At 40.3% G+C, this 26894-nt stretch overlaps 1 protein-coding gene across 3 annotated transcripts in view; it reads left to right on the forward strand.

Moving 5' to 3' along the window:
• Positions 1–12954, forward strand: part of CDCA2 (cell division cycle associated 2) — a 28576-nt gene extending 15622 nt beyond the window's left edge. For all 3 annotated transcript variants that reach the window (XM_054017365.1, XM_054017367.1, XM_054017366.1), the window contains exons 9-14: positions 4063–4316; positions 4781–4832; positions 5782–5858; positions 6650–6787; positions 7307–7490; positions 9685–12954. In XM_054017365.1, coding sequence (XP_053873340.1) covers positions 4063–4316; positions 4781–4832; positions 5782–5858; positions 6650–6787; positions 7307–7490; positions 9685–10973 — 1994 coding nt within the window. In that variant the 3' untranslated portion in view covers positions 10974–12954. The remainder of the gene's footprint in view (positions 1–4062; positions 4317–4780; positions 4833–5781; positions 5859–6649; positions 6788–7306; positions 7491–9684) is intronic.
• Positions 12955–26894: the final 13940 nt, after the last annotated feature.

The raw sequence follows: 26894 nt of genomic DNA on the forward strand, positions 1-26894 counted from the left end.
TGGTTGGTTAGCAGTGAGAAGAAATCTTTGTGCTAAAAGCCCCGGAGGAGATGGGTGAAGTCACATGGACTGCTGAGGGAATAGGAGGGTGTCTCTTAGATTCCTCTGCAGCAGTAAAGGATGCAGCTTTGGGGGCAGGGATGGTTGTAGCCAGTTCCTGTAGCCCCGGGGCTCAAGGGAAGTTCCAAGAGGGAAGGGCTGGACGAAGCCAGCTCCTTTTCCATGATCATCTCCCCGGGGGAGGGGGATGTACCACCTTGTAACGGGGGCCTCCCCGGTTGCTGACTGCCGGGAAGTTACAGATCAGCAGGGGGCAGGACCTGCCCTGGGGTGCAGGGAGACTTGTGTCCTGAAGTTGGGGTCCTGGTGACCGCTGCAGTGGGAACAGACCCCAAGGACTCTGTAGCTGGGCGTCAGCCCAACCCGAGTGAAAGGGGGGGGGAGGGATTTTGCTGGCCAGTGAGAGGTCTGTCATAGCTGGTAGCTGTGAGCCCATAGCTGGAGCAGGGTCACCTTCCCTTTTGGGGGACACAAGAGGGTCTGACCCAGAGGGAAGCCCAGATGGGTGGGGGAGGGGGACAGAGTCCTACCCACTTTTTGTAGGAAAGGACTTTTCCCAGGAGGAGGGTGAAAAGTCTGCGTTTAAAATGCCAGCCCCCTCTCCTCTGGATCAGGTTTTAAGGGAAACCTGGGGGTCAGGTCTCCTGGAAGGGGGGAGTCCATCCAGCTAACCAGTTGGGAACAGAAAGTGGGGTGCCCAAAGGGGTCCAGAGTGCCCCATTGAAAGACCTTGTTCTTGCTACACTTGTAAGAGATAAAACTCTCTCTCCAAGACAGGGCGGGGGAAAATCTCTGCATGGGTGGAACTTCACAAGGGAGTGGGGTCCAGCCCAGAGAAATTCCAGAGGGAGGGGCCAAGGGCAGGCATGGTTGCAGTACAACCTTTCCTGGCCAAAGACCCAAACACATGACTGAATTAGAAGCCTTCCCCAAAGAGGCAGAAGAATCTGCATCGGAGTGTCTACCAGAGGGCACAGAGAACTGGGAAAATGCAATCGATGCTAAACAAGTCCAATTGAGTGAATGAAGCCTGTCTACCGTAGATTTGCTGTTAACCTTGTGTCTGGCTAATTCATCTGTGGGATAAAACAAAAGAATTCATACTAGTGGTAAACCCTTTAAAGATGTGGGACATACCTGATTTGTGGAAGAAACTGTTGTACATGCTGGGGGTGGTGACAAGACAGCCCCACCAGTATGTTACTTTTCAGCCCATACCTGTAAAAAGCAGCAAAAGCATAACAGGCCCATGCTGCTGTGTAGAAGGGGAAACTGAGGCACACCGCCTCATGGCATTGGTGGCTAAATGCCAAGACACTTCCACTTTAACAGATATTTCTGTCTGCATTCTGTTAGCAGTACTACACCCCAACCTGTTTTCAGGCATCTGGGGATCAGGAACCCCAAAACTGGCTAGGATCCTTAGGAATGACATATGGCTTAAAGGTACTGAACAGGAGTGTGACAAACAGGGATTTTACATGTACTGCCTCCACCATGGACAGTGTCCAAGTCTCTGGCAGTAAGCTCAGGGGGAGGGTATGATGGTATCTCCCATAAGGCTTTATGGAAATATGCTTAGAATGTGTTTTATGCTACATATGCCATGTAACATATCTCAAAGGTTATGATCTACTAAATGTATTAATCCTATTTGTATGCATGTATCATTTTTGTATCCGAAGTTCTGAATGTTGGCTGTGTACTGGCTTGATTTCTAAATAACCCTAAGGCTTGGCTACACTCAGGATTTCACAGCGCTGCTGCGGCAGCGCTGTGAAGCGCGAGTATAGTCACGCCGCCAGCGCAGTGAGAGAGCTCTTGCAGTGCTGTATGTACTCCACCTCTCCGAGGGGAGTAGCTTGCGGCGCTGCAGGCACTAATTACACTGGCGCTTCACAGTGCTGTACTCACTGCACTCGGGGGTGTTTTTTCACACCCCTGAGCGCAGCAAGTTGCAGCGCTGTACAGCGCCAGTGTAGCCAAAGCCTTAATAGAGCATTTGGTCAGTTCCTGGAGAAAGGAATGTTGAAATTAAGTACTTAATCAAGAAACGCTTAAAGGACAATTTTCAAAGTAGCAGCCCTGTTAGTCTGTATCCGCAAAAAGAACAGGAGTACTTGTGGCACCTTAGAGACTATATAAATTTGTTAGTCTCTAAGTTGCCACAAGTACTCCTGTTCCTTTTTAAAGGAAATGGATCTTGGAATGCTCCAATCCACATAAGAAGTCTACCTGAGGACATTCAAGGTAGCATGTAAACAATGGATGCCACTTGTAAAAACTGAGAGTCATGCATGGACATGACTTACCCAGGTGACTCCTAAACTCCATCTTGGAGCTGGACTTTGCATACGGGTGAGGAGGGAGTCTCCACCCAAAAGAGAGAGTCTATTTAAACACCTGGGAGACCCCGCCATTTTGTCTTCAGCTGGCTAAAGAGAGAGAATCTCCACTCCCCAGGATACTTGGAAGAAACTGGAACAAAGGGCAGTGACTGCAAGGGGTGTGAGTGATTGCTGGACCCAGGCTAAAAGGAGATTAATCTGTAAAGGGGAGCATTCTGGAACTGGTGAGGATCTTATCTGTATTCAGTTTGATTAGACCTAGATTGCGCATTTTATTTTATTTTGCTTGGTGACTTACTTTGATTTTATTAAATACAGAAAGTAGGATTTAAGTGGTTCCAAGTAGTAACAGACAGAACACTTTTTACTTATTTATTAACTCAGAGTATGTATTAATACCTGTCGGAGCAAACAACTGTGCATATCTCTCTATCCGTGTTATAGAGGGCAAACAATTTATGAGTTTGCCCTGTATAAGCTTTATACAGGATAAAATGGATTTATTTGGGTTTAGACCCCATTGGGAGTTGGGCATCTGAGTGATAGACCGGAACGCTTCTGTTAGCTGCTTTCAGGTAAACCTGCAGGTTTGGGGCAAGTAATTCAGACCCTGGGTCTTTGTTGGAGCAGACTGAAGTGTCTGGCTCAGCAAGACAGGGTGCTGGGGTCCCAAGCTGGCTGGGAAAGCGGGTGGGGAGTAGTCTTGGCACATCAGGTGGCAGCTCCCAGGGGGTTTCTGTGATCCAATCCATCACAGGTGGATCCAAAAATGTGCTTAGAGTGTGTGTGTGTGGGGGGGGGGGGGGTGTGTGTGGAGGAGCAGTGACACAACATCCCTTTATCTCTTTGCACCCAGAGCCAAGGTCCAGGTTGTTGTACAGAGGCACAGCTGAGTTATATGCAGCCCAGGCCACAATCTTGCCCCTAATTTATTAGTTGGTAAAGCACTGTGGATGAAAGGCACTATGTATGCAAGATTACTATAATGTGAAGTGTTTATGTAAGTGAACAATTTAGAAACATGAGCGGTTCTCCATACCACCCAACCAATATATCTCCCTTCTGTTCTGAAGTGACTATCTTTGATAGGTAGTAGTTTAGTTTAAAAGATGCTCATTGCAGTGGTGGTGGATGGATAACTGCCCTCCCAGGTTGGACTGAGACCCCGAGCATGCAGGCTACTGAACTGATGTAGGGTGATAACTAACTTTTGATATTGTTCTAACATTTTCACTATAACTATCATTTAACACTAACTTTCAAGCAATACTTGGATATGTCAGAACCTGGCAGTCCATCTTACCTGTTGAATAGCTTCTTCAGAGGGAACCTGATAAAAGAGTAACTCTGGGATTCCTTTTTTATAGTCAATAGTTTTCTATTTCTTCCTACCAAAAACCATAAAGCAATTCATCTTCAGTTATATTTGAGTTTCTTGTAAAACTAGGTCTCCTATATTTTTGTCTCCTTTTTCCATAGTTCCAAATCTGTAATACTGTAGATCCATACTGAAAAATCCTGTTGACTTCATTAGGAATTCTGTGCTTGAAATAATTGCCTGTTCAAGTCTCTAAATAAAATAAGAGAATTTAAAGTGAAATATTTCCATTAATTGCATTTGAGGTCACTATGAATTTAATATCTTTTGTTACAGATAGAAGCAATACTAAAACAATAGACACAACAGATGAGTACAGCTCTGAAAAGCCAATGAAGAGAAAGAAGGTTACTTTTGGAGAGGAGCTAAGCCCAGAAGTATTTGATAAAACCTTGCCTGCAAATACACCATTGCATAAAGGAGCGACCCCAATCAGTAACCCAGGCTCACAAAGCGATAACCCTTCCACAGTAATAAGTCCTATGAGAGAACCTTTATCCCAGCCAAATTTTGATGACTGTGATGGTGATGTGAGTTTGCTTTAACTTATTACAATGGCTACTTAATCTCTACAATCAGTTTTATCATTCCATTTTGTTCTTTTTTTAAAAAAATTTGAAATGTCAAATTAGTCCAGATTTTGACATCTTGGAATGGTTACTCTTTAAACATTAAATTGTTTGCTTCATTTGCCTTAGGCATCCTGCATAGCTGTTCTGCCTGCAGATTTGCCATTTGGAGTGAATTCTGTTACAATATTGGAAGTATGTCGTATTTAGCCTCATCTTGTTTCTTGGGCCTTTCATACTTTTTGTAGAGACATTATGAAACATGGTATGTGTGACAATTAGTAAGTTCTTTCATCCTGTAAAGAAAGGAAAATTCCATTAGGCCATTCATATGCCACTTTAAGCAGGTTTTTGAAATATTGAAAGACTGTGTGTGTGTGTGTGTGTGTGATTTTTAACATTTATTTTTGTATTTGTAAATACAGGAATATGTTAAGCCTCTTCAAGAGTCGGTAGCAGTCCCTGAGAATAGGAAAGGTAAAGTTGGGTTATAATATGGTTTCTTAATTTGTATATTTGATATCTCTTAGCATAAAGATGCCAAGGACACATGCTTACATTTGATATTGAACTATGTTTAATGCTGCTGTTTGATAAAACTTGAAAATAACTTTGGGATAAACAAGACACAATGTTGAAGCATCAGAAATGTTAATTTTTCACTGGCTCATAGGCCAACTCCATCTCACTGAAGCCTCAGAATTTGTGTGTGTGTGTGTGTGTGTGCCTGGTCGAAGTTGAATTTACTGCTTGTTTTTCATGTTTTAACTGAGTGCCTAGTGTGATCAGCATGTAAAAAATGTATGATGATGTGGTGGACATAAAGGCTTTATCAGCAAGCATTTAGGATTTGATTTCACATTCTGCCTAAAAGGTTCTTTTGGTTAGACCTACTCATTTATAGCCTGATCATGCACATTGAATCATTGGGAGCTTTGCCATTGATCCCGATTGGGTACCGGATCAATCTCTAGGACAATGTTAACTCCTGGTGAAATCTGGCTCTTTAACTGCGAGGTCCAACATGAACTGGGCTTAGTAACTTGGATATATCTGTTTGTTTTTTGGGGGGGTTTTGTTTTGAAGTCTGTATTAATATAGGGATTTTTACAATGTAAACAACAAACAAAAGCCAAAAACAAATTAAAACTCTAAAAAATCTTTGTCCTCCCTTTCCTTACCCCAAGCCCTTCAGTTTTTCTTGTACCTGCTTGTCATATTTTGATCTACGACTGTAAATTTTTTTTCAGGGAAAAGGCTGTCTTGTATGTTTGTTTAAGGGGCTTGGCATACTTTATACACTAAACAAATAAGAGTAATTTAAAAAAAGGTGAGACAAGGTGTATAGTGAGAGGAGATATACCTGAAATTTCCCAAGACAGGTATATCTGCTGTTCTTAGTTTAACCAAGATTCTTCTTTTCCAGTGTATTTAACAGAAATGAATTCCTTTGAAAACAAAAACTCTTGTGCCAGAATAACCCGGTCCTCTACTAAAAGAAAGGTAAGTATCTTTTAATATTTTCTTTTGGTAATTTTTATTGAACTTCCAAATAACTCAAATATTAACAACTTTTTGTATTGTTAGATGTTGGTGACAAATGATTGAGAACTTCCTTTAAATACTTTTAAAAATAAATATTGGTAAGGTTAACAAAACAGTGATACTTTCATAATTTTATTTTAAAAGTTGGTTTACTTTTTCCACACTCAGTCTTGCACAATTATAAACTCTTCTTGATAACTTTCAAATTTCATTCCTGTTCACTATATAATTTTTTTGATTGCTGTAAGATCTTCAGGATATATGTGTGCGTGGTAGGGTTAACATTTACAGTTAGGTCAGTATGCTGCAGGTAGTGATTGATTGGTGTTCCAGCTAGCAATATTAAAGAATGTGTTAACTTGCTGGCCCAGTAGTCTAATAGCAGCATGACACCAACTATTAGATATCAGGAACTTGTGGCTCGGAGCTTCTTGCACAGGATTCTAACATATTCCAATACTATCCCTTACTAGACTCACTGCATAGAGGTGTATAGCTCTAGTTACAGGTTGGGGCACTTTAATGAGGAAATAGGATAGGCCAGAAGACCAATCCACCCTCCTTAAAATAAATATTTAAAAAGGACAATATTTAACTGCATGGGGTGGGGGTAAAACTTTCTTCCCCGCTGCAATAATACTGCTATCATGACTTCTTCAGTTAATCAAGTGAAATAAACATAAGATTTATAACTTTGAGATTGTTATGGCTTCTGTACTCTTTTAAAAAGAATTGATGTTCCTCAACAGTATATCAACATTTCAGAAGAGACTGGTGTTACCATCTCGACAGATATAACGGCCAAAAATGCTCAAGATATTAAAAATCTAAGAAAGAGCAAGGTTCAAAGAGGAAAGGAAAACAAATCTGCCCCCAAAAGGATATCCGTAAGTAACCGCACACTGCAGTTGTGTGAATATCTCACTTAATTTTTCTTGTCCTAGATGACTACTGAAACTAGTTTTTCATGGATGTCTTCAATAATTACAAGATCTGCTCATAATGTTTTTTTGGCGGGTTTGTTTTTATGCCAGTGCCAACACACTTTTTTTAATCTTACAGGTGTCTCACTCTCCCTAATCCCTTCCTGTACCACTGGTGAAGCTGGGCCCAATAGCCTTTATATACCTATAACTTTTATACCATTTTCCTCAAGACCTCTTATGAGAGGCAGGGGAAACCTCGTACAACAGTATAGCACAGAAAGGACCCCGTAAGCTTTCTCTAAGATGTAACTCCCATACCAGTTATTGTATTCAACAATGAATAACTTTGGTCCAGTTACACCATATTTTCTTAAAATATTACCTAAATGTATGCTTCTCCCTATAAATAAACTGTTAGTTGATCTAGATTTATTGGAAAAACTTAAAAGGGATAATACTGTTTTTTCTAAACCTTTTCAGAAGGTAAAACTTAGAGGTTATGGAGGAAAAAGAGGAAAGAAAAAGGTAGAAAAATCCTTGTATGGTCAGAGAGAAGTAGCTTCCAAGAAACCTCTTTTGAGCCCAATTCCTGAGATCCCAGAGGTCTTCTCTTCTGCACCATCTTCTCCAAACTCACCTAAGACACACATTCTGCTCTTCTCAGGTAATAGTCTTTCTCCCTTTCAGACACTTTCACTTTTGATTTAATCAATGATAAAACTGTAAAAGCTGTTAACTTTCTTGCCTCTATGCATATATAAAAAGTCTAATAAATCTGACCTTTATCATCTTGTGAAGAAGAATCCTGGAGAAAGTGGGGGGGGGGGGAATCATACTTCAGTGATATGATCCAGGAAATCTATGGTGCTGTTACAAAGCCCCAGCTGGATAAAACTGCACTCTTACAATGTAGCAATTTAAATTGAAATTGTTACAAGAAGAGCCCATCAAATAAATGGGGTGATTGGGTAAGGCAGAAAATCCTTGAGGTGGTCAATCCTAAACTTTGTTTTTTGAGGGTTGGTTAGGTCCTCAACCTCAGGCTATCTTGTGTGATTTTTAGTTTACAGTAATTTTTTTAATGAATGGATTGACACAACTGAGGGACCATAGACGTACACTTCATCCATTACATTAAAGAAAAATGTTGGCCAGGTTATTCTGAAGACGTTGGAAGAATTTGAAATCTGCATGTTGTTAATCACTGATATGCCCAAAGGATGTTTTGATTAGCACACTTGCCAAATTATATCTATGTTTTTTGAGCTTTGGACAAACTCCTAATGGGATTTTAAAAAACAAAAAAAATTTTTAGTCTTAAGCATCTATGAACAAACTGGAAATCTTAGTTTCCCTGTCTACCTCTGTTTTAACATTTTACATATAGTGTAAGTCTGTGCACGCACACAAAGCTATGGTTCTCTAAAGAATGGGTTCTCAGGATTTTGGAATCCTGTGACCCCACATCATGTGACCTCAAAGTTAGTCTGTATAGATCTAGATCTGTTCCTCCTTTCTAAAAACTGCAACCACTACCTTCCAGTTTGTCTCCTGGTAATGAGGGTCAACTATTTTATAGATATTTTAGTTAAACTGATATTTCCGCCTCATGAATACGATCTTTTTATTTGAACACCAGCAATATGCTTCACAGTGCACAAAAGAGAAGACTTGTTTCCTGCTCTCGGGCGCTTAAGTTCTCAGACAAAACAGGCATGTTGCACAGGACGACCAAAAGATCAGTATCTCATAGTGCTGCAAAAATGTTATGGCTGGAAAGAAATAGTTAGGATTTTTTAAACTAAAAATTCATTAGTTGGTACTACAGTTGAGACTTGGGAAGTGTTCTGATTCATTTTGAAGGATTTGAAAGAAGAGAAGGTAATTGCTTGTCTTATCAGGACAGGAAGAAAGTTTCAGGCATGTGTATCATAAAAGGAAGTGCAAAGGAGGAGTGTGAAGGAAACAAATGGAATAGTAGAAGTGGGAAGCTTAGTGCACAGTACTAAAATTAATACAGTGAGGCATACAGAATATGAATTGTAATATTTAATTTTCAGGGGGGACCTTGTGACTATAATGCAATAGTAAGTTAAGCAGCTAGAAGAAAAGATAGACTGATTAGAAGCAGCATGGTGTCTTGACTACTGTAGCAGGCAGGTGGCCTGCTGCCATGTTGGTTATGATAGCTTGGAGCATGTCATCTGTTAATAAAATTCTCTTTCCGCCTTGAGAGGGAAGGGTTAATGCTTTCCTTCACCTGCATCCCTGGATCCTTTAAATTTTCCCAGTCAACCCAATGTGGAGTGATCTTTCCACTGGGAATTCTGATATTTTACCTCTCAAATCAACTTCAAGTAAACCCTAACTTAATGGGAAATGAAGAGGCATCTCAAATGCTAGTATCAAAGCCTGTTTTGGATTAGTGTTTCTGGGCAGCTCATAATTCTGCCCATGATTGAAACGATATTGCCTAGCTAGTCTTGATGCACGTTAACATGTCAGGCCGCCTCTGAAAGTATGCTGCTTCCCTATGCCTTTTATTAATTTGACTGAAGCCAGTCGGTCTCTTTCAAACTTTCCTATAAAATTCTGATTATTTGTAGAATGGTCTGACTAGAAAGACTGTATGCTTGGGTAGATGACCGGTGCGGAATAGCTTTGACAATAACTGCCAGTGTTAACTACTTGAAACTGCTGTTCTTTGGGAGGAGAGTGTAAAATACTGTGACGGTTTTACTTCTTTGTAATAAATTGAAACTCTTTTTGAAATTTACATTTACTTTCAGGTATTCTCTTGAGTATAAATTTGTGTCAATATAGCTTTTTTAAATTGTAAACTTTATATATCCTTTTAGATTATTCCAAATCCAGCAATGTACACATAGGATCTATGAATGAAGTCGCTGAACAGAAAAAAGTGGTTGGAAGAATCAAAAGGAAAGTGCCTATAACAAACAAACGTCCAAACACTAAAGAACTTGACATTGTAGAAGCCAGCAGCACCAGTGGCATTGAGTGTCAGTCATCAGACAGTGGCCCTGATCCTGCTTCAACCATTAATATTGAGGTGCTTAATATACAGGAAAACATTCAAACAGAAAATGAGCTGGGATCATCCTTAATGTCACTAGAACAGAAAGAGAGTGATGTTTGTGTGAATAATCAGACCAGTGAAGAAGACCGCAATAAGACCAGCTGTCAGCAGTCTGAGCCCAGTCTTATGAGAGAACACACTTCACCTATCATTGTAAAATCAAATTCTCTTTTGCCACTACTAAACGCTATTATGCAAGAAATTAAGAGCACTTTCCCACTTGATACATCTGACAACAAAGAACATGAAAAAGTGAGAGATGTCTTAATAGAAAATGAATGTGTACTGGAAAGTGATCATCCTTCAGGTAACTCAGAGATGCTAAATGAGCTAGAGTTCTTAAACCTGCACGACATCGGTGTAAGTGAAAATGCTCAAACTGGATGTTCTGTTACAGACTTTGCAAGAGAACGAACAGCTGACAGTGATGCTAGTCTTAAAAGGTTCAAAAGGCCTTCAAGAAAAGGCAGAAGCACTATGTACCTTTCTGAACTTGAGAATCTCCATTTTGAAGCATTTGGAAACAATCTCTCTAGTTCTTATTCTAATGAGCAAGAACCCCGAATAGAAAATGACTCAGAAATGTTTAGTGATCTACATTACTCTATAGAACAGTCCTTCTTGAAGGCGAATGAGGATCATGAAAAAAAGGTAAGACGGAGTATGAGGCTGCATAAAAATGCAGAAAATGAGGGACTTGCGTGGATTAAAATACCTACTGAGATTCACAAGAACTCTGTGTCAGATTCTGCTTGCAAATCGAGGAGGACGATGTCTGCATCCATCTTTAAAGAATCTGAGAACATTCATCAAAGACAAGAAAATTGGATCCAATTTTCAGCTTTGGGGAAAGAGAACAATGAATGTGTTCCTGTTGCAGGGGGTTCTTGCAAAACACGCAGGAGGAGCATGTGTGCATCCGCTTCCCAGGAAACCAAAAATATAACTCAAACACGGAAAAAGAGAAGGGCAAGCCTTGTGTACAATAATAAAAATTACCAAAAGGAGTCTGAAGTGGAAGTATCCTTTGAGAACCATCCTAATGCCTAGGCAGATTGGGCCATCCATTTTTTTTTTTCTTTTTTTTTTTTTTTTTAAGGTCAGTATTTGAATGTAGATTTTCTTTGGCTTCAATTCAGTTATCTGTATTTAAGTTTCACTTAAGTAATGCCCTATTTCTATTTCTCTGGTCACAGACATTTGTATAAGTATTCAGTTTATTTGTTCGTTTGCCAAGTAACCTAAATTGTCCTTTAGCTTGAGTTTCAAAATGCTTGGCGAAACAACTAAAGAAAAGCTAGCTCAGCATTGAGAGTACAGGTGTATTAGTCAGCAATGATGGGCAAACAAGGGTGAAGTTTTAATCTCTTGATGCTAGGAATCAGCACTTCCTATTTCTAGCAGAAATGGTACTGATCGCAAAGCAAAATGATGAAATATTTCTTATAAGAATACTGGGAGCTACAAGGATTGATTCATTGAAGCAGTAGTAAAAGCTGTAACAAAAGTAACTATCAAGAGAATAAATACACACTTAGATTATTTATTGGAAATATAAGGTGTTTCAGTCAGTTGAGGCAGAAGAACACACACGCCTCCTTCCTGTGGAAAGGATAGCCGTAGAAACTACTGAATTGTATCCCAAGATACATTTTGTTCCGTTGCTGTGACATTTACAGCCAAAGGAGAATAGTGTTTATAGAATAGTCTGCTTGTCTTAGGCACAAGACTTCTTTAAGAAGCAAGACCCAGTTGCTTGCTCACATTCTTTAGGATTCTTTATATTTAGATCTTTTCATATTTAGACCCACTTGGGGGGAAAAAAAATTACTCTAACTAAAATACATACTGTACTATGGAAGTCCAGGGTTTCAAATGTTCTGTTGCCTTGATTTTTTTGAGGCAGGAATTATGGTTGATTACACTTAGCCTTGTGGAAAGCACATAGCAGTATGTGTTTGCCCTTGAAACTTTGGAGTGGTTACTGGATAAGATACAGTTTATAGGCAGACTCCATATGCATATCCAGCTCACTGTGGTACAATCAGTAAGTGAAGTCTCTCATTCCTTCACTTGCATAGAGAAATGCCAGCAACCACACACGTGGCTCTCACCTGTTGTGGGAAAAGAGAACCAAAGCTTATGGATCAAAAAAAGCAATCTTGACAAACTGTTTAGGGGGGGTGGGAAATAATTCATTCTTGATGGTGTTGGGTCTTCTTGACAGAGCATGAGTCAAACCCTAATTCCATTGTATTTTGAAGCCTACCGTCAGTCTGTAAACACTGAGTTTGTCTTTACTAGTTGAGCTATGATGGCTTCAGGAATACCCTTCCAGCTGTAATTGTTTGAAGGACTGATATTTCCTATCTGCTGAATCCTGCTTTTATAAAAAATTACTTTTGAAATCCATGTAACTTTTTTTCCAGATTTCAAAAACAAGCTAACAAATAGAGATCCTCTACAACTAACATAACAGTGAAGAAAGCACCTGCTGGGGTGCAGACTTTTCCCATGTTCTGCAGAGACTTTGCTTTACCATCTTGGCACCAGCAAGTCTGGAGCTCCCATTGCTATGGACTTGTGTACTTTTTCATTCGCAACTAATTAAGAAATCCCAATTTCTGCAGAAGGATTGATTGTTAAGCGTGTTTAATCTTTACTGTATACAACACTTCCTGTTTTAATGTTTAAAGTTAAACTGCCTAGAAAAGAATATGAACATGTCCAGAAAATGAAGTACAGTACTGCATTATGGATGTTTTAAATATTCAGTGTATATGTACCCAATACAGTACTCAGTAGTTGACCTGCCATCTTCCTGTTTGCTTATTTCTAGTTTGAGCTATAGAATATAAAATGTTGAATATGGTCTACTTAACACAATCAGTATTGTTTTCATGTTTCATGCTGTACTACTTCAACTGTGAGGTGAAATATGCCAGCTGTAAAACAGTTTCTTAATATTGAAAAATCATCTCTGTTGTAAACCTGTTTGACCACTTTGAGCTGGAATAAAATTTCTTATGTACTTCTGGTAAAGTTAGAAAATCATATTGAAACACTGTCTGTCTTATCCTATCTGCAGAGACCAACTGCCAGTCTTTCAGAAAACAAGAACTACTCAAGCAACTTTGCAAGAAACTTCATCAAAAGATATCATTTGTGTTGTACTGTTGATTTCAGTGACAGTTCATCAGGACCCATCCACTTTTTTTTTTACTGTTTCATCAACCTTTTTTTCAAGTCTTCCATTAACTAAATGTTTGCACGTTTATCGGTTCTTGCTGTTCTCCACATTTTTGGAACTTGAACTCATTTCTCGAAGATAGAATATGCTCTCTCTAATGGGGGGAGGGATAGCTCAGTGGTTTGAGCATTGGCCTGCTCAATCCTTGAGAGGTTGTGAGCTCAATCCTTGAGAGGGCCATTTAGGGAACTGGGGGAAAAATCTGTCTGGGGATTGGTCCTGCTTTGAGCAGGGGGTTGGACTAGATGACCTCCTGAGGTCCCTTCCAACCCTGATATTCTGTGTTAACAAAATTAAATCTACCACAGTGAAAATTTTAGACTTTGGTTTAGAACAGGCCTACACAACATATGGGCCGCATGTGGCCCACGTGGGCTCACTGTACGGCCCGCGGGGGGTGGAGTAGTTGGGCTCTCTGTGCGGCCCGCTGGGGGTGAGTAGACAAGTGGGAGGGTGGGGCCAGCCAACGGCTAGCCGGATGGGCAGGGTGGTGAAGAGGCCAGTGTCAGGCTGGGGAGTGAGGGTGAGCCAGTGGCAGGGGGCGGGGGCAGCAGCAGAAAGTAAGAGGCCAGCGATGGGCAGGCAGGTGAGCTGGCGGGGGGAGGGGAGGAAGCGGGCGGGGGGGGCTGAGGAGGTGAGCCGTGGGGGGTTGAGGAGGCGGGCAGGTGGGCTCCCTGTGAGCTGCCGGTGGGGGAGGGAGGCTGAGGAGGCAAGCGGGGGGGTGAGGAGGCGAGCCAGGGGCGGGGGGGGTGAGGAGGCGGGCGGGGAAAGGGGGGGGCTTTATACCTGGCAGGGGCGTGAGGAGGCGAGCGGCGAGTTGGTGGCTGACCTGTTCTACTGATCTTGTCTCATAAAAATTGGTTCTTTTTGCTGCTTTTCTCTGGGCTAGGGGTTGTCCCAATGCTGTAAAGAGGGTGTTACCAAAGGAAAGTGCTTGCTTCTAACCCCCATCAGTATGTCTGCTTTTCTCTAGTCAACCCACTTGACAAGTTTAATTGTCCTTGGTCTGCAAAATGAACAGGAGTACTTGTGGCACCTTAGAGACTAACAAATTTATGAGAGCATAAGCTTTCGTGGACTACAGCCCACTTCTTCGGATGCATATAGAGTGGAATAAATATTGAGGAGAGATATATATATACACACACACACACACACACACACACACAGCATAAACAGGTGGCAGTTGTCTTACCAACTCTGAGAGGCCAATTAAGTAAGGGGGGGGAACTTTTGAAGTGATAATCAAGATTATCACTTCAAAAGTTTTTTTTTTTTTCCCCCTCCTTAATTGGCCTCTCAGAGTTGGTAAGACAACTGCCACCTGTTTATGCTCTGTGTGTGTGTGTGTGTGTGTGTGTGTATATATATATCTCCTCAATATTTATTCCACTCTATATGCATCCGAAGAAGTGGGCTGTAGTCCACGAAAGCTTATGCTCTCATAAATTTGTTAGTCTCTAAGGTGCCACAAGTACTCCTGTTCTTTTTGCGGATACAGACCAACACGGCTGCTATTCTGAAACCTGTCCTTCCCATCCTCTCTCCAAGGGTTGCAGCTGTCTGGAGGTGCCTGCCTTCCATGCCTTCTATTCACACCTCATTCATTCAACAGAGCAATTGATTACAAAGTGGGGGGGGGGGAAATCTTATTTTACTTCTAGCAAAAAGACACTTTTCTTTTACCTTAATCATACTACCTTAGGGGCCTGCTATAACATATTACCAAGGTTCAATACCGCTGTTTCGGCGGTGCGGTGCTGGGGAAGGCGGGTTTGTTTCTGCGGGGCGGGCGGCACTGGGGTGGGTGCGGGTGTTTCGGAGGGTGGGGGGTTTCAGCCCTCAGCTGATTGCTTTGGAGTAATATGGCCCTCGCTGCTTTACTAGTTGTGCAGGCCTGGTTTAGAAGATAGCATATTCAGTAAATTTTGTTGGAATAGCAATATCTTTGTTTTACCAGCAGAGAGCAGTGTGGCATGAATTTTGCACTGGAGTAGACATAGACAAACCAAACTTCTTTGTGAAAACTGTCATGGATTTAAAAAAAGTTTTAAACAGTTCCCAGACCAGAATACTGAAATGTCATAATTACTTGTTGGTTCAAAACAAACTGGTAATAGCAGCTAACTCTGGTACTCTGATTTTATACTTAATTAATTTTCTTGCCTATTTCATAGCTTGTGGGGTGGGGTTGGAAGAAATTATTTAAAGGTTAAAATAAAACTAAATTCATCTTATAATTAATAACATGAGATAGTAAACTCTGTGAAGAGCCCACGCCTCACCTTGTCTTGCAAGACTGGGTATTTCTATTGGTCTTGACTAAAATTGTACTTTTTCCTGGAATATATTTTTCACTAGGCACTTAAGACAGTTTGTTTTACACGGTGTATATGTTCCACTGCAGATATCTTACAGGAATAGGGTGAGCCTCTTTAGTCCAGTATTAAAGAATTTGTTCAGGTGCTGGGAACATCCTAATGTCTCTAAGTAAGGCTGGAGACAAACTCTCCTTGTGTGAAAGATGTATATCCCTTTTTCTTAAAAATAGGATATCTAAGTATAAATAGATTTTCTTTCCAGCATAGAACAGAAGCCCTTGAGGAATTTCACCATGATTTTAATAATTTCCATCCCACCATCAACCTCAGCCTAGATCAATCCACACAAGCGGTCCATTTCCTGGACACTACTGTGCTAATAAGCGATGGTCACATCAATACCACCCTATACCGGAAACCTACTGACCGCTACACTTACCTACATGCCTCCAGCTTCCATCCAGGACACACCAGACGATCCATTGTCTACAGCCAAGCTCTAAGATATAACCGCATTTGCTCCAATCCCTCGGATAGAGACAAGCACCTACAAGATCTCTATCAAGCTTTCCAGCATAATTACCCCCAGTGATTTGGTGGGGTGGGGGGGAAGGTGGGTGAGGAGAGAGACCTGGTTAAAACAATGTGTAAACAGGACCACGGTATGTTTTATCCATATCCTTGAATCCTATGTAAGATCTACAGTCACTTTTGCTATTGGACACAGCTCTGTTGCCCGCTGTGTGCAAATCTTTTTTTAACAAAGATGATATGCAGTATCACTTGCATGTCCATTGCTGAGTACCATTTACTTTGATTCATCCACCAGCTGCTTTAGCATTTAAACTTTTTTAGAAATCACTTGTCTTCCATATATGCGGTATTAACTAAAATTTTAAACTTCTGCCTAGTCAGAAATTGTTGTAAGAAAAAATAATGAACCAGAAGATGATTGAGGAAGACTGAGATTATAAATGGGATTTGCAGGGGTTATCTGAGGCTAGAGGTTAGAACCTGAAAAGAGGTGGAAGAAATTGTTGGGATGCAAGCAAGTGTAGTGAGAGTCACTAGGGGTAAGATAGAAGATAGGCCACACACTAGGAATAAGGATAATGAGACAGTTCTGGTGTGGGAGGGTCATTGGACTTTGGAGGAAAGCAGATATTCTGGAATAGGAGGCTTTTCACCCGTGGCGGGGGGGTGTGTGTGAGAGAGAGAGAGAGAGAATAAAAGAAAAAGGACTTGAAACTTGTGTCTCAGAAATGCATGCATATAAAACACTGCTCCTTTCACAAGGGAAAGTGTGTACCTAGACTCCTGGAGCTGTGTGAGAGCCACAGGGTGGTTACCAGGCTGCTGTGTAGGAACTGGAGCCAGGAATCCATCAAACTACCTGCATTTTTCACAAAGATGAACAATGAGATGGGGCTAAAATGTAATGTGGAAGGAGATTTGTGTTTCACATTCCTAAAATTGTGTTCATAAAGTTAAGTTTTAAAAGGATGATATAAAATTTGCATCTCTAACTTAGAGGCAGCCTCCTATAAGTGCTTCTTTATTGCATAACGGCTTAATAGGATCATAAGATAACATTTAGGTAGCATGGTCAGGGGGAAAGTAAACTAGGTTTTGGAGTCAAGATATTCTGGTTTGTAATCCTAGTTTTGCCACTTATTGTGGCCTTGTTGAGAGTAGGGTTTAAGTTGTCCTGTTAGGTCAAGTCAGCAACCTCAGGGCAGGTCTACACTACCTGCCTGAATCAGCGGGTAGAAATCGATCTCTCGGGAATCAAATTATCACGTCTCGTCGGGACGCGACAATCAACCCCAAATCGATGCTTCTACTCCACCAACGGAGGTAGGAGTAAGTGCTGTCGACGGGGAGCCGCAGAGGTCGATTTTTTTTTTTGCCGTCCTCACAGCGGGGTAAGTCGGCTCCAATACGTCGAATTCAGCTACGCTATTCGCGTATCTTAAATCGACTCCCCCCCCCCCCCCCGTAGTGAGGATGTAGCCTCAGTCTAACATCTACCACTCTATTCAAGACAACACAATCATGCTTTAGAATGTGCAAAACTGACAGAGTTAAAGCCTAGCCTAGGGTTTAACTTGATTAGTCAAGTACATTCTAAAGTCTGGTGCTTCATCTTGACTGGAATTGTAAAAGGTGTTCATTAGATTGAGCTCACGGACTTTGTGCCATCACAATTTAAAACCTTGTCTTGGCAAAGGCCGACGTTGCTTGTAAGCTCTTGGGGGCGGAGATGGTCTTTTGTTCTGTGTTTTTTCTTGTACAGCACCTAGTACAATGGGGATGCTGGTCTATGACTGAGGCCAGACCTACACTGGAAATGTGCCAGCTAGGAATGTGAAAGCTATGGTGGCAACTTCCACCCCCCACAGCTTATACCAGAGTCCTTTTGCTAGTATCTCTTCTGTCCTTTGGAGAGGTGGTTTAATGATCCCAGCAAAAGGAGTTCTTTGGCTGGTATAAACTACATCTATACTGGCAAAGCCTTTGTAGTACAGACGACTCCAGAGACTCCTAGGCACTACCACAGTATAAATGATTGTGGTTTTTGGCCAACCTATTTCACCTCTCTGCTTCACTTTCCCTAACTGTATAATGGGGATAGTTCTTCCCGGTCTCATAGAGATGTTGTGAAGATTACTTAGTGGTCGCATGATGTTCTATATAAATTCCTAGTACGTAGAATTAGATCACTTCAACAAGAGTAATAGCTAGAGTTAAGTACGTATTGCTGAATAATTACATTTATCAGCTTCTTATGTAATTGCTACGTAGTGGCTGATTTACAGGATATATATTTCCTGGAAATGTAATCATTATCTTGCCACTATATTATAATTACCAGGTCATTAGTCAACTAAGGAAGGAAAGAGTAGTTACATAATACTTGTCCCCTACGTTGTGAAGTGTTAAATCATAGTAAAATATTTGAAAACTACCTGTAGGGGATGCAATAAACAATGGGAATTTGTTGTTTTTCCTGAGTTTTTTGTACCGTACCATCAGAATGACATGAAGAAAAACACAAAGCATGAATTCCTACAAATTCATGCTTTCTGAAGTTCAAAGAGAAGGGTTGGAATCTTAATATAAATGTTCTGCTAATGGCAGTAAGAGTGAATTAGCTTATCTTTCCAGAAACTACACAAATCAGAATAAATTATCTAATTTACTCTTGATAGACTAGAAGTATGTTGTTTTCATGGCAGTACAACAGCTATTCCTTTTAACCTGCAAAAATAATTCTAAATTTTTTAATAAAGAGAAAATTAAGTGAAATGAATAACTTTGATCTAATTTACCGATAAATGATAGTAACAAACATCTACTGGTCTTTAACTGTATTGTAATCACAAGCTCCTTTTATGGACATTTTCTTTACATTACTTTTATTGTTGTAGTCCCCCTCCCCCTCATTTCTAAATACTTGATTATTTTAAAAATATGCTTTACTGCTCAAATGCTATGTATAAAATTTAATTGCACCTATTCATGGAGCAACTGACATTAGGCCAAATTTTCATGCTCTACTGCTCCCCCTGTTGGCCCTGCAACTGAAGATTCTGCCCAGTCTACCCAAAACTGAGTTGATAGCTGTGCTGATGCCAATCCACGTGTCAGGAGGTAAACAAATGGCATTATTTCCGCATCATTAGAAACATCTCAATGATATCTTGAACAGAATACTACAAAAGTAGTGAAATCTAATTTTCAAGCTTCTAGCAGGCTATTAAACAAGGGGAAAGGATGTTTTTGTTTCATAAAAACACTTGGAAAAGTGTAGTTGTGTCTTTTCTACTGGCACGTTTTTAAAGTAGGTAAGCAACATGTTTTGGACGAGGTAAGGTTGGATCTGATTGTGCTACAATCCCTGTGGGAAAGGTACAACTTCATCTTTGACACTCAGACAAGAAGGCTAATGTATTAGTTTTGTAATTAAGTCTTGTAAATTGTGCATAACAGAGCATTTAACTATTTTAACCAAGCTTTGGATGGGGAAGAAGAAAAAAAACTGTGTGCATTGGGAATGGAGGCATGGAACTTATTCCCTAACTCAAACCTGAAAAACCTGGTGTTAGTCTTGGGTGATTGCCCATGACCCTTTGACTCCCATCTTCCTGCCCCCTGCACGGATTTGGAACTGGTCAGCCATTTTTGTTTTTGGAAGGGAGAGGAGACAGATATAATGAATGGCTTTTATTGTGCAATATTTCAAAACCTTTTGACTGTATTCGGATGGGATGGAAAATGTTCTACCCTGTGCCGTAGCCAAAACAAACAAAACATATTCCCTAAACCTGGATGTGTGTTTCATTCAAACTGGCAGTAGTTAGAGCTTGACTCTCAACAAGAATTTAGTTTGACAATTTTTAGCCCTTGTTCAGCTGAATGACACAGCCAAAGAAAATACTTGGGGAAAAAATTAATATATTTACAGCTTGTAGGTGCCATTTATCTTTTTAGTACAGTGTGTAGTTTAAGAAACTCCATTAGTCGGCTTATATTTTAGATTTTTCTAATTTTTTTTTAATTAGTTTGTCTTATCAGAATACTGAGTCTGAAGGAAAATGTTTTATGTAGCTCCCACATGGGTGATAAATAGCCGAGACTCAAGGATTTAAAAGTTCAGGGGCTACCATGAAACTGGAATATTCTGCAGATCCAACAAACTAGCAGTAAATGTCCTTGATGGAAGCCTACCATAGACTAGCTTCCAACTCTGCTAAACTTTGGTTTAACTACCCTCTTTATAGCACAGCCTTACTGCTCTTTTCTGACATTGCAGATCAATTTAGTGATGAGGTTGTACTGTGTAATCAACATAATTCATGTAATGCAACATGTTTTATGACCTGAATAAACTATAGTTATTAACTTTTAATGTATAGGCACCCATGCCCAAAGGCCTCTGGGTGCCGTAACATTGCAGAATTAACCATAAATTACCAAAATAGGTACCATGCCTGACCGCCCACAACAAAATCTTATAAACCTGACATCCCACCCTCGAAGTAAAAATCCCTTTGAACAAATAAAATATGAGACTCTCTCTAAAGGTTCTTGCTAACTAAATGAAACACTTAAATAAATGAGCCCTGTGTTCTTTAATTATTATCTTGTAGATAAATGATGCAGATGAGGCAACTCTGAAAATCTGAAAGGGGAATTGTAAAAACAGATTGTGATCATGTAAAGAGAAGCATAATGGACTGAGCATAAAACTGGGGGCCAGGAACTCTAGAGTTTTATTCTCTGCTGGTGATGTGCTGGGTAGACTTGGGCAAAATCTCTAATTACTGTGTGCCTCAGTTTCCCCCTCATTGACTTGGGTACCAATAATCACAGATTCTGAGTGCAAGGCATGGATTTAATGCAGTCACACACTAAATCCGTTTGTCTTCAGTATAACTCATGTACCCTTTCCCCCTATTCTGCCCCAATCTGCCATAAATAACCCACTTACAGTCAACCAAATGCTTGACTAAAAGATGTATCTTGTTCCACATACGGAAGGTCAGTACCGCTGGGTTCCGGTAGTAAATAATACTTGCCTACCTCACCAAGGCTGTGTGGGAATTCATGTTTGTGCTGTTCTTTGATGTAAAGTGCTCTCAGTCTTGCAAAATTGTTGTGAAAACTTAATTAGGCAGGTACAAAACCTACTTACTGCTAATGAAAAAAGTAATTTTACTCTGCCATCAGAAAGAAATTTACTTGCCCCTGGTGTGTTATACAAGGAGACCTTTGCAAGATTAATATAAATGCTAGGAAATGTGCACAGCTCATTTTAGAGAGCCAATGCTTAGCTGTTTCATAGAGATGTGAATGGTGACTTGTCCTGGCCTCCTCTGTGAGGTGGAGCAGGTTTAAATGTGGGTCTAGCGAGGTTTAAATGTGAGAAAGAGATCCAAAAGGAGGGACAGGAGAAGAGGAAGCTTGTAAGGGTGTGGGACTAAATTCACCCATGCAATTTTTTTTCCCTATAGCTTTTTGGGTCTTGGTGGGAAGGCTAATGGAAGAACGGATTCAGAAGTGTAGTGGATAACTCATGTTGGTCTGAAATGAGGGTGGGATTGTTGAATAATATTTGAGTCTTGAATTCCATTTTTCTTTAATCCTTAGAGGAAATTGTACTTGTCCTCAGTAAATTACACTTGCTACCTTTCCACTTCAATGCTCTATACAAACACTAACTAAGCCTCGTGCCCCCTGCATGGAATGTTAATCCATTTTAAACTTGAGTAGAATAGCAAGCAGTGGTTAAATGACTTGACCAAGGCTACAAAAACACTAGTCAAAGCTAGGATGAAAGCTCAGCAGTTCATGAATCCCACTACTGTGCCCAGGCCCCTAAATTGTGTATAAGCCATGTATGCTCCTATTCAGTTTCTCCTCCACCCCGACAGGTGCCCTCCCCGCTTCCACCAGGTACGGCTTTCTCCCCACAACAAAAAGAGGCCCACCATGCCTACTTAAGGATCCCACAGCACTGCAACCCAACCCTTTCCACTTCTGTATGTTCTCTCCTACCTGCTTCCCCTCTGTCACTGGCCTGCCTCCCTAATTCTACCTTTTGCCAGTCATGTATGTACGCCTGTATCAACTTATTCCCTGCTGGGTTGCAAACTGATAATCCAAATAGCAAAATGGGGCAGTACGTAGCATGGCACAGACAAGACTGTGAGTCAGGAAGCGAATCAAAATTCTGCTGCCAGGACCCCTTTCTAATGCCTGGCATAATGCCCCTTAACAGAGCCACAGAACCCCTTAGTAACAACCAGAACTAAGGTGTTCAGTGCCTGCAACCCGGCCCTGTGGGTAAGGATGGAACAAAGTGATAAGCTGCAGGCAGAATAAATGTGTTTTCATATTGGGGCAGAGAAGAGCTGAAGCCTTAAATTCTTTCATTTTTGTTAATAAGGAAAACCCCCCTGCTCTGAAAGTTCCTTTCTCCATTCTGCTAACTTTAGAGATGTTTTGTTTCTGTATATTATAGCCTGCCTGCCTTCTGCTTTCAGTATCTAATGCAGTGCACTAGTATGACCATGCCAAAAGCTGTTTAAACAATATTAAGATGTTTTCTTCAAGCTTCTCCCTAGGAAGATACTCTCTTTCAAGAGGAATGTTTTCCCGAGAGCATTACATCATGAATTGGTTCAGTTCTTGCAGTAAGAAATTGGACCAAATGGTGGAGAAGATCTCCTGGGGAAACATACTTATGCTGTTAAGTATTCCCATTAGAAAACTTAGAAACTGCTTACATATTACTATTCTGTCTACATTTAGCCTTTCACCTTATTGCAGCTGAACAGGGTGTTTTTTTAAAGAAATTTGAACCCTTTTTGTCATCCCTCCTCCCCCCCAATATCATGTGAGCTTAACTGTGGCAATAGAGTCTAATACTTTTGACAGCAATAGTGAATCAAGGTGTATTTGTGTGTGTGTGTGTGTGAGAGAGAGAGAACTGTTAATGAGGTCGCAAGTATGAAAGCTTCCTTGGAAATGTTGAATTTGGCTTTTGTTTGAGCATTAAATGAGAGGAACTTTGGAGAAGACTGGAGGTTGGAAGGATTTGGGAGGATTTATGGGACAGCAGCCATATGAACAATGTCTTCCCTAGAATTGTATTGGATTTCCTCATGTTTATGAAATGGTTCCACGTGAAAGATGGGATACTTGATAACGTATCATTTTATCAGTAAAAATCACAGAACATTTTTGCCAGCAAGAAATATGATCTCACTGCATTTCAATAAAAACTTAGAATTGGGGGGAGGAGGACAATGGACTCCATGTGATATGCAAGTTTTACTTTGTGAAACTGTTATAAGTCAGGGTGCCTTGTAGTTTCATAAAGCTCGGCATTGTGCTTGCAGCAAAGGCAATTAAAAACCCAAAGGCACTTTAAAAAAGCAACCAATTTTAAGAGATTTAATTCAACTATGTGGGTAAAATAGATCAGGACGATTCCTATTTCAGCCTGCACAGCTACTAAAATACAAGAGCAAAGCTATCAATCATCAGAATAGCTTACAGGAAATCAACCCAACAGTAAACTCTAGGATATGACCCTGTTTCGTAGCAATTGCTGACCAGATCGAACAGACCAGAGAGACGGAACTACACTCATGCTAGGAGAGGAGCCCTCCAGAGCGTGTCAGAGTGACACTGATGTGCTAGTGAAAGCTCATGTAAATACCCACATCCATTCCATGGCTGAAGATAGAACTTTAGCTCCAGCGTGAATACCTGGCACCTTCTAACCGGCCCTAAATTCACTTTAGAATGTGACTGCATTCTTCTCCAACAACTTCATACGATACACAATTATAGAGGCATAGGGCTTCGCCTATGCTTTCTAACTGCTCCTTGTATTAATATTTTGCATCTATGTTGATGTAAAGAATAGGTAAAAAAAATTGCAGGCAAGCTTTTAGTGTTCATAACCAGAAGGGCCATTAACCTGGACCAGCTGTTGAGGAATTGGCACCAAAACTGTGGACTAGCAATTGGCACAGAGTTTTAGAAAATGTCTGCCTATCTATAATATTAAATATAAATTAATTACAAGGTGCATATTATCTTTTTTTTTTTTAACTAGTTTCAGATTATGGAATTGTCCAAAAACAAAAAAGGAAAAGTAATATTGTAGGAAGAGACTATAGCCCTGATCTGAAGCCCATTCAAGTCAATGGAGAGACTCCTATTTTGCATCAGGCCTTATGTTAGTATTTAATTATCAACAATAAGGGCAAAATGTTCTTGCAGGATCAGCACTTTGCCCCAGAGCCTCAACAGTATTTTGGCGCCGACTCCCACTGGGAGTCTTTGAGGGTCTGGGCCTATCATCCATAGTGTGAATCGATGTTGAACACGTATATGAAGGGAATGATTGTGGAAGGTATCTCATGGACATCCTTGGAGACTCTTTTTCGTCCACAAAACAAGGAGAGGGGGTGGGCCAGGGCAGTGCAAGCTTTGCCCCTCCTCTCCCTCTGCCACCGTTTTCCAATGTTCCTCACACTTGAGCCTGCAGGGTCACCTCTGAGGCAAGAAGGGAATTTAATCCACATGGCTTATTCAGTCTCAGGTCGAGCTGACAAGTTACACTAGGGGTTTTTATGATGTGGGCACTTCTCCATAAGGAACCAAGCTGAACCCATTCATTTTGTATATTCTGCGTTGGGGCTGTGCATGGAATGTGCGCTGGACATATCCATTGGAATTCCATATACAGAAGATGCAGGAGAAATCCATGCAGGATAACAGAATTCCTTTAATATGGAGACTGGGAAATTGCCTACAGTTTGAGAGAGCCTGTGTCCTTCAGAGTTCGTACATCTTGGGTGAAATCTTGGCTGCATTGAAGTCTAAGAAACTTTTGCTGTTGACATCAGTGGAGCTAGAATTTCAACTATGGTATTTTTAAGTAATACATTTTAATTGAAAAAGTCTCCTCTTCAGCAACCCTCTTCTCCTTGTTTTGCAGTTTGTGTATCAAAAAATACATCTACTGAATAATTCAGAACAGCCATGAATATTTAGCAGAAACTGGTTATTTAATTGATAGCTGTTTCATGAATGGTAAAAAGATGCCCAAGAGAAAATTCCTCCTTTCTTATCCATTTCTCCACTACTGAGCAAACTTAAAATTATTGTTGCTCACAACTATAAACTGCTTACACCAAATAGTCCCCCACTTGATTAAGATGGATGGTAGTTGTATTTAGAGCAATAATAATTAAGGCTCTGGTGGTGAGCAAGAAAATAACAAATGAATCTAATAAAAGCTTAAGGAGACACACTTAAATTGAAAAGCATTTTTAAAACATAAACCTTAATTTGGTTACTACTAACTCCAGGATAACTAAACCTGAAAGATTATTGAAGACTACATTACTTTTCATCATATATATATATATGATAAGTAATGTGTGTGTGTGTGTATGTATGTATATGTATACTTCGCATTTCATTCACAGTACTTAGTGATGTAGGGTCTCTCTAGTTCTGTGCACCAACAATTTTATACATTTGTTTTGTAATGGAGAAACTGACCCCCCACACACACTCCCACCCCCACCCCAAAAAGGCAAAAGAAATGTATAACTATCTGAATCTTCCAATAAAGAACAGATGGCACCTTTTCTTTGATTATTAACTACATTTAACAAGTGCTATAATAGCAAGTCTTCTGTATGCCAACCCCACAGCTGCTTTCTATTGCAGAAAAATTTCATTTTTTTTTTTACAGATTTAAATTTTTTTATTAAAGCTAATGTTAAAATTTAATGTTAAAGCCTGTTAATACACAGGTTAAGGAAAGTGTGTGAACATCTAGGTATAAATGCTTAAATGATCCAAAAGTACAATTGGTTTAAAAGTCATAAAATACATATAGTACATCATCTGCAATATCCCAATTTAAGGTTAAAAATTTGAATAATAGTTTTATTACATCTTGATCTTTTCTATCTTCTACCACATATTGGAAATATATTTTCTAAATAAGCTAAGGAAAGCTATTTGGTATAATATAATACAATGTAATATAACTAGAATATAATAGAATTAAAGCAGTGGATGGAGAGTCCTGGGGTGGTTGCATTGGTTCCAGCCTGACTTGTGACCGTGGGCAAGTCATTTCATTTCTCTGTGTCCTTCAGCTTCCCCCTCTGTAAAACAGGTTAATAATCTCTATATTATATGGGCGTTGAGAGGCTTAATTAACGGTTTGCACAACACTTTGAGATCCGTGGATGAAAGGGGCTGTAAATGCAAATGAATGTTTATTGGGTTTAACTTTTGGGGTGGGGGGCTTTTTTTTTTTTTATTGCAATATTGTCTCTGTCCACAAAGACGGAAGTGAAGCAGTTAATCTCTGCCGTTCAAGTGGGTTAATGGCATGGCTGTTGAGGTGTGACTGACAGAAAGAGCCCAAATGATTTAAGGGTGGCACTGCTTTTAGAAGAGAGAGGTGACTTGTTCAGCTTTTTAAAGTCCTTAAGATAATGTCTTTTATATCTATGATTGATTTATTTGATATTTATGCAGTTGGCAGTGGGATTTGAAATATAACATAAGCACTTCCTGAGATGTCAGTACTCCAATGTTAGTGGTCTGAACAAGGATGTAATTCATATCTGCAGGTGCTTACTCTGGTATCAAACACTTCAATAACATCATGCTTGTGGAATCCGGCACTCCCCAGTGTCCCATTTGTATCCTGATATGCCCACGTCTTTCCTATGTGTGTTTTTCTTTCTTAAGGAGCTCTCATTTCCTTCAATAGGATATGTTTTATTTCATCCTTTTTCCTGCATTTACTCATACTAATGTCACCGCATTCACTGGTAATAGCGAGGTTTG

The sequence above is a fragment of the Malaclemys terrapin genome, chromosome 2 (genome assembly GCF_027887155.1).
Source record: "Malaclemys terrapin pileata isolate rMalTer1 chromosome 2, rMalTer1.hap1, whole genome shotgun sequence".
Lineage (NCBI taxonomy): Eukaryota > Metazoa > Chordata > Testudines > Emydidae > Malaclemys > Malaclemys terrapin.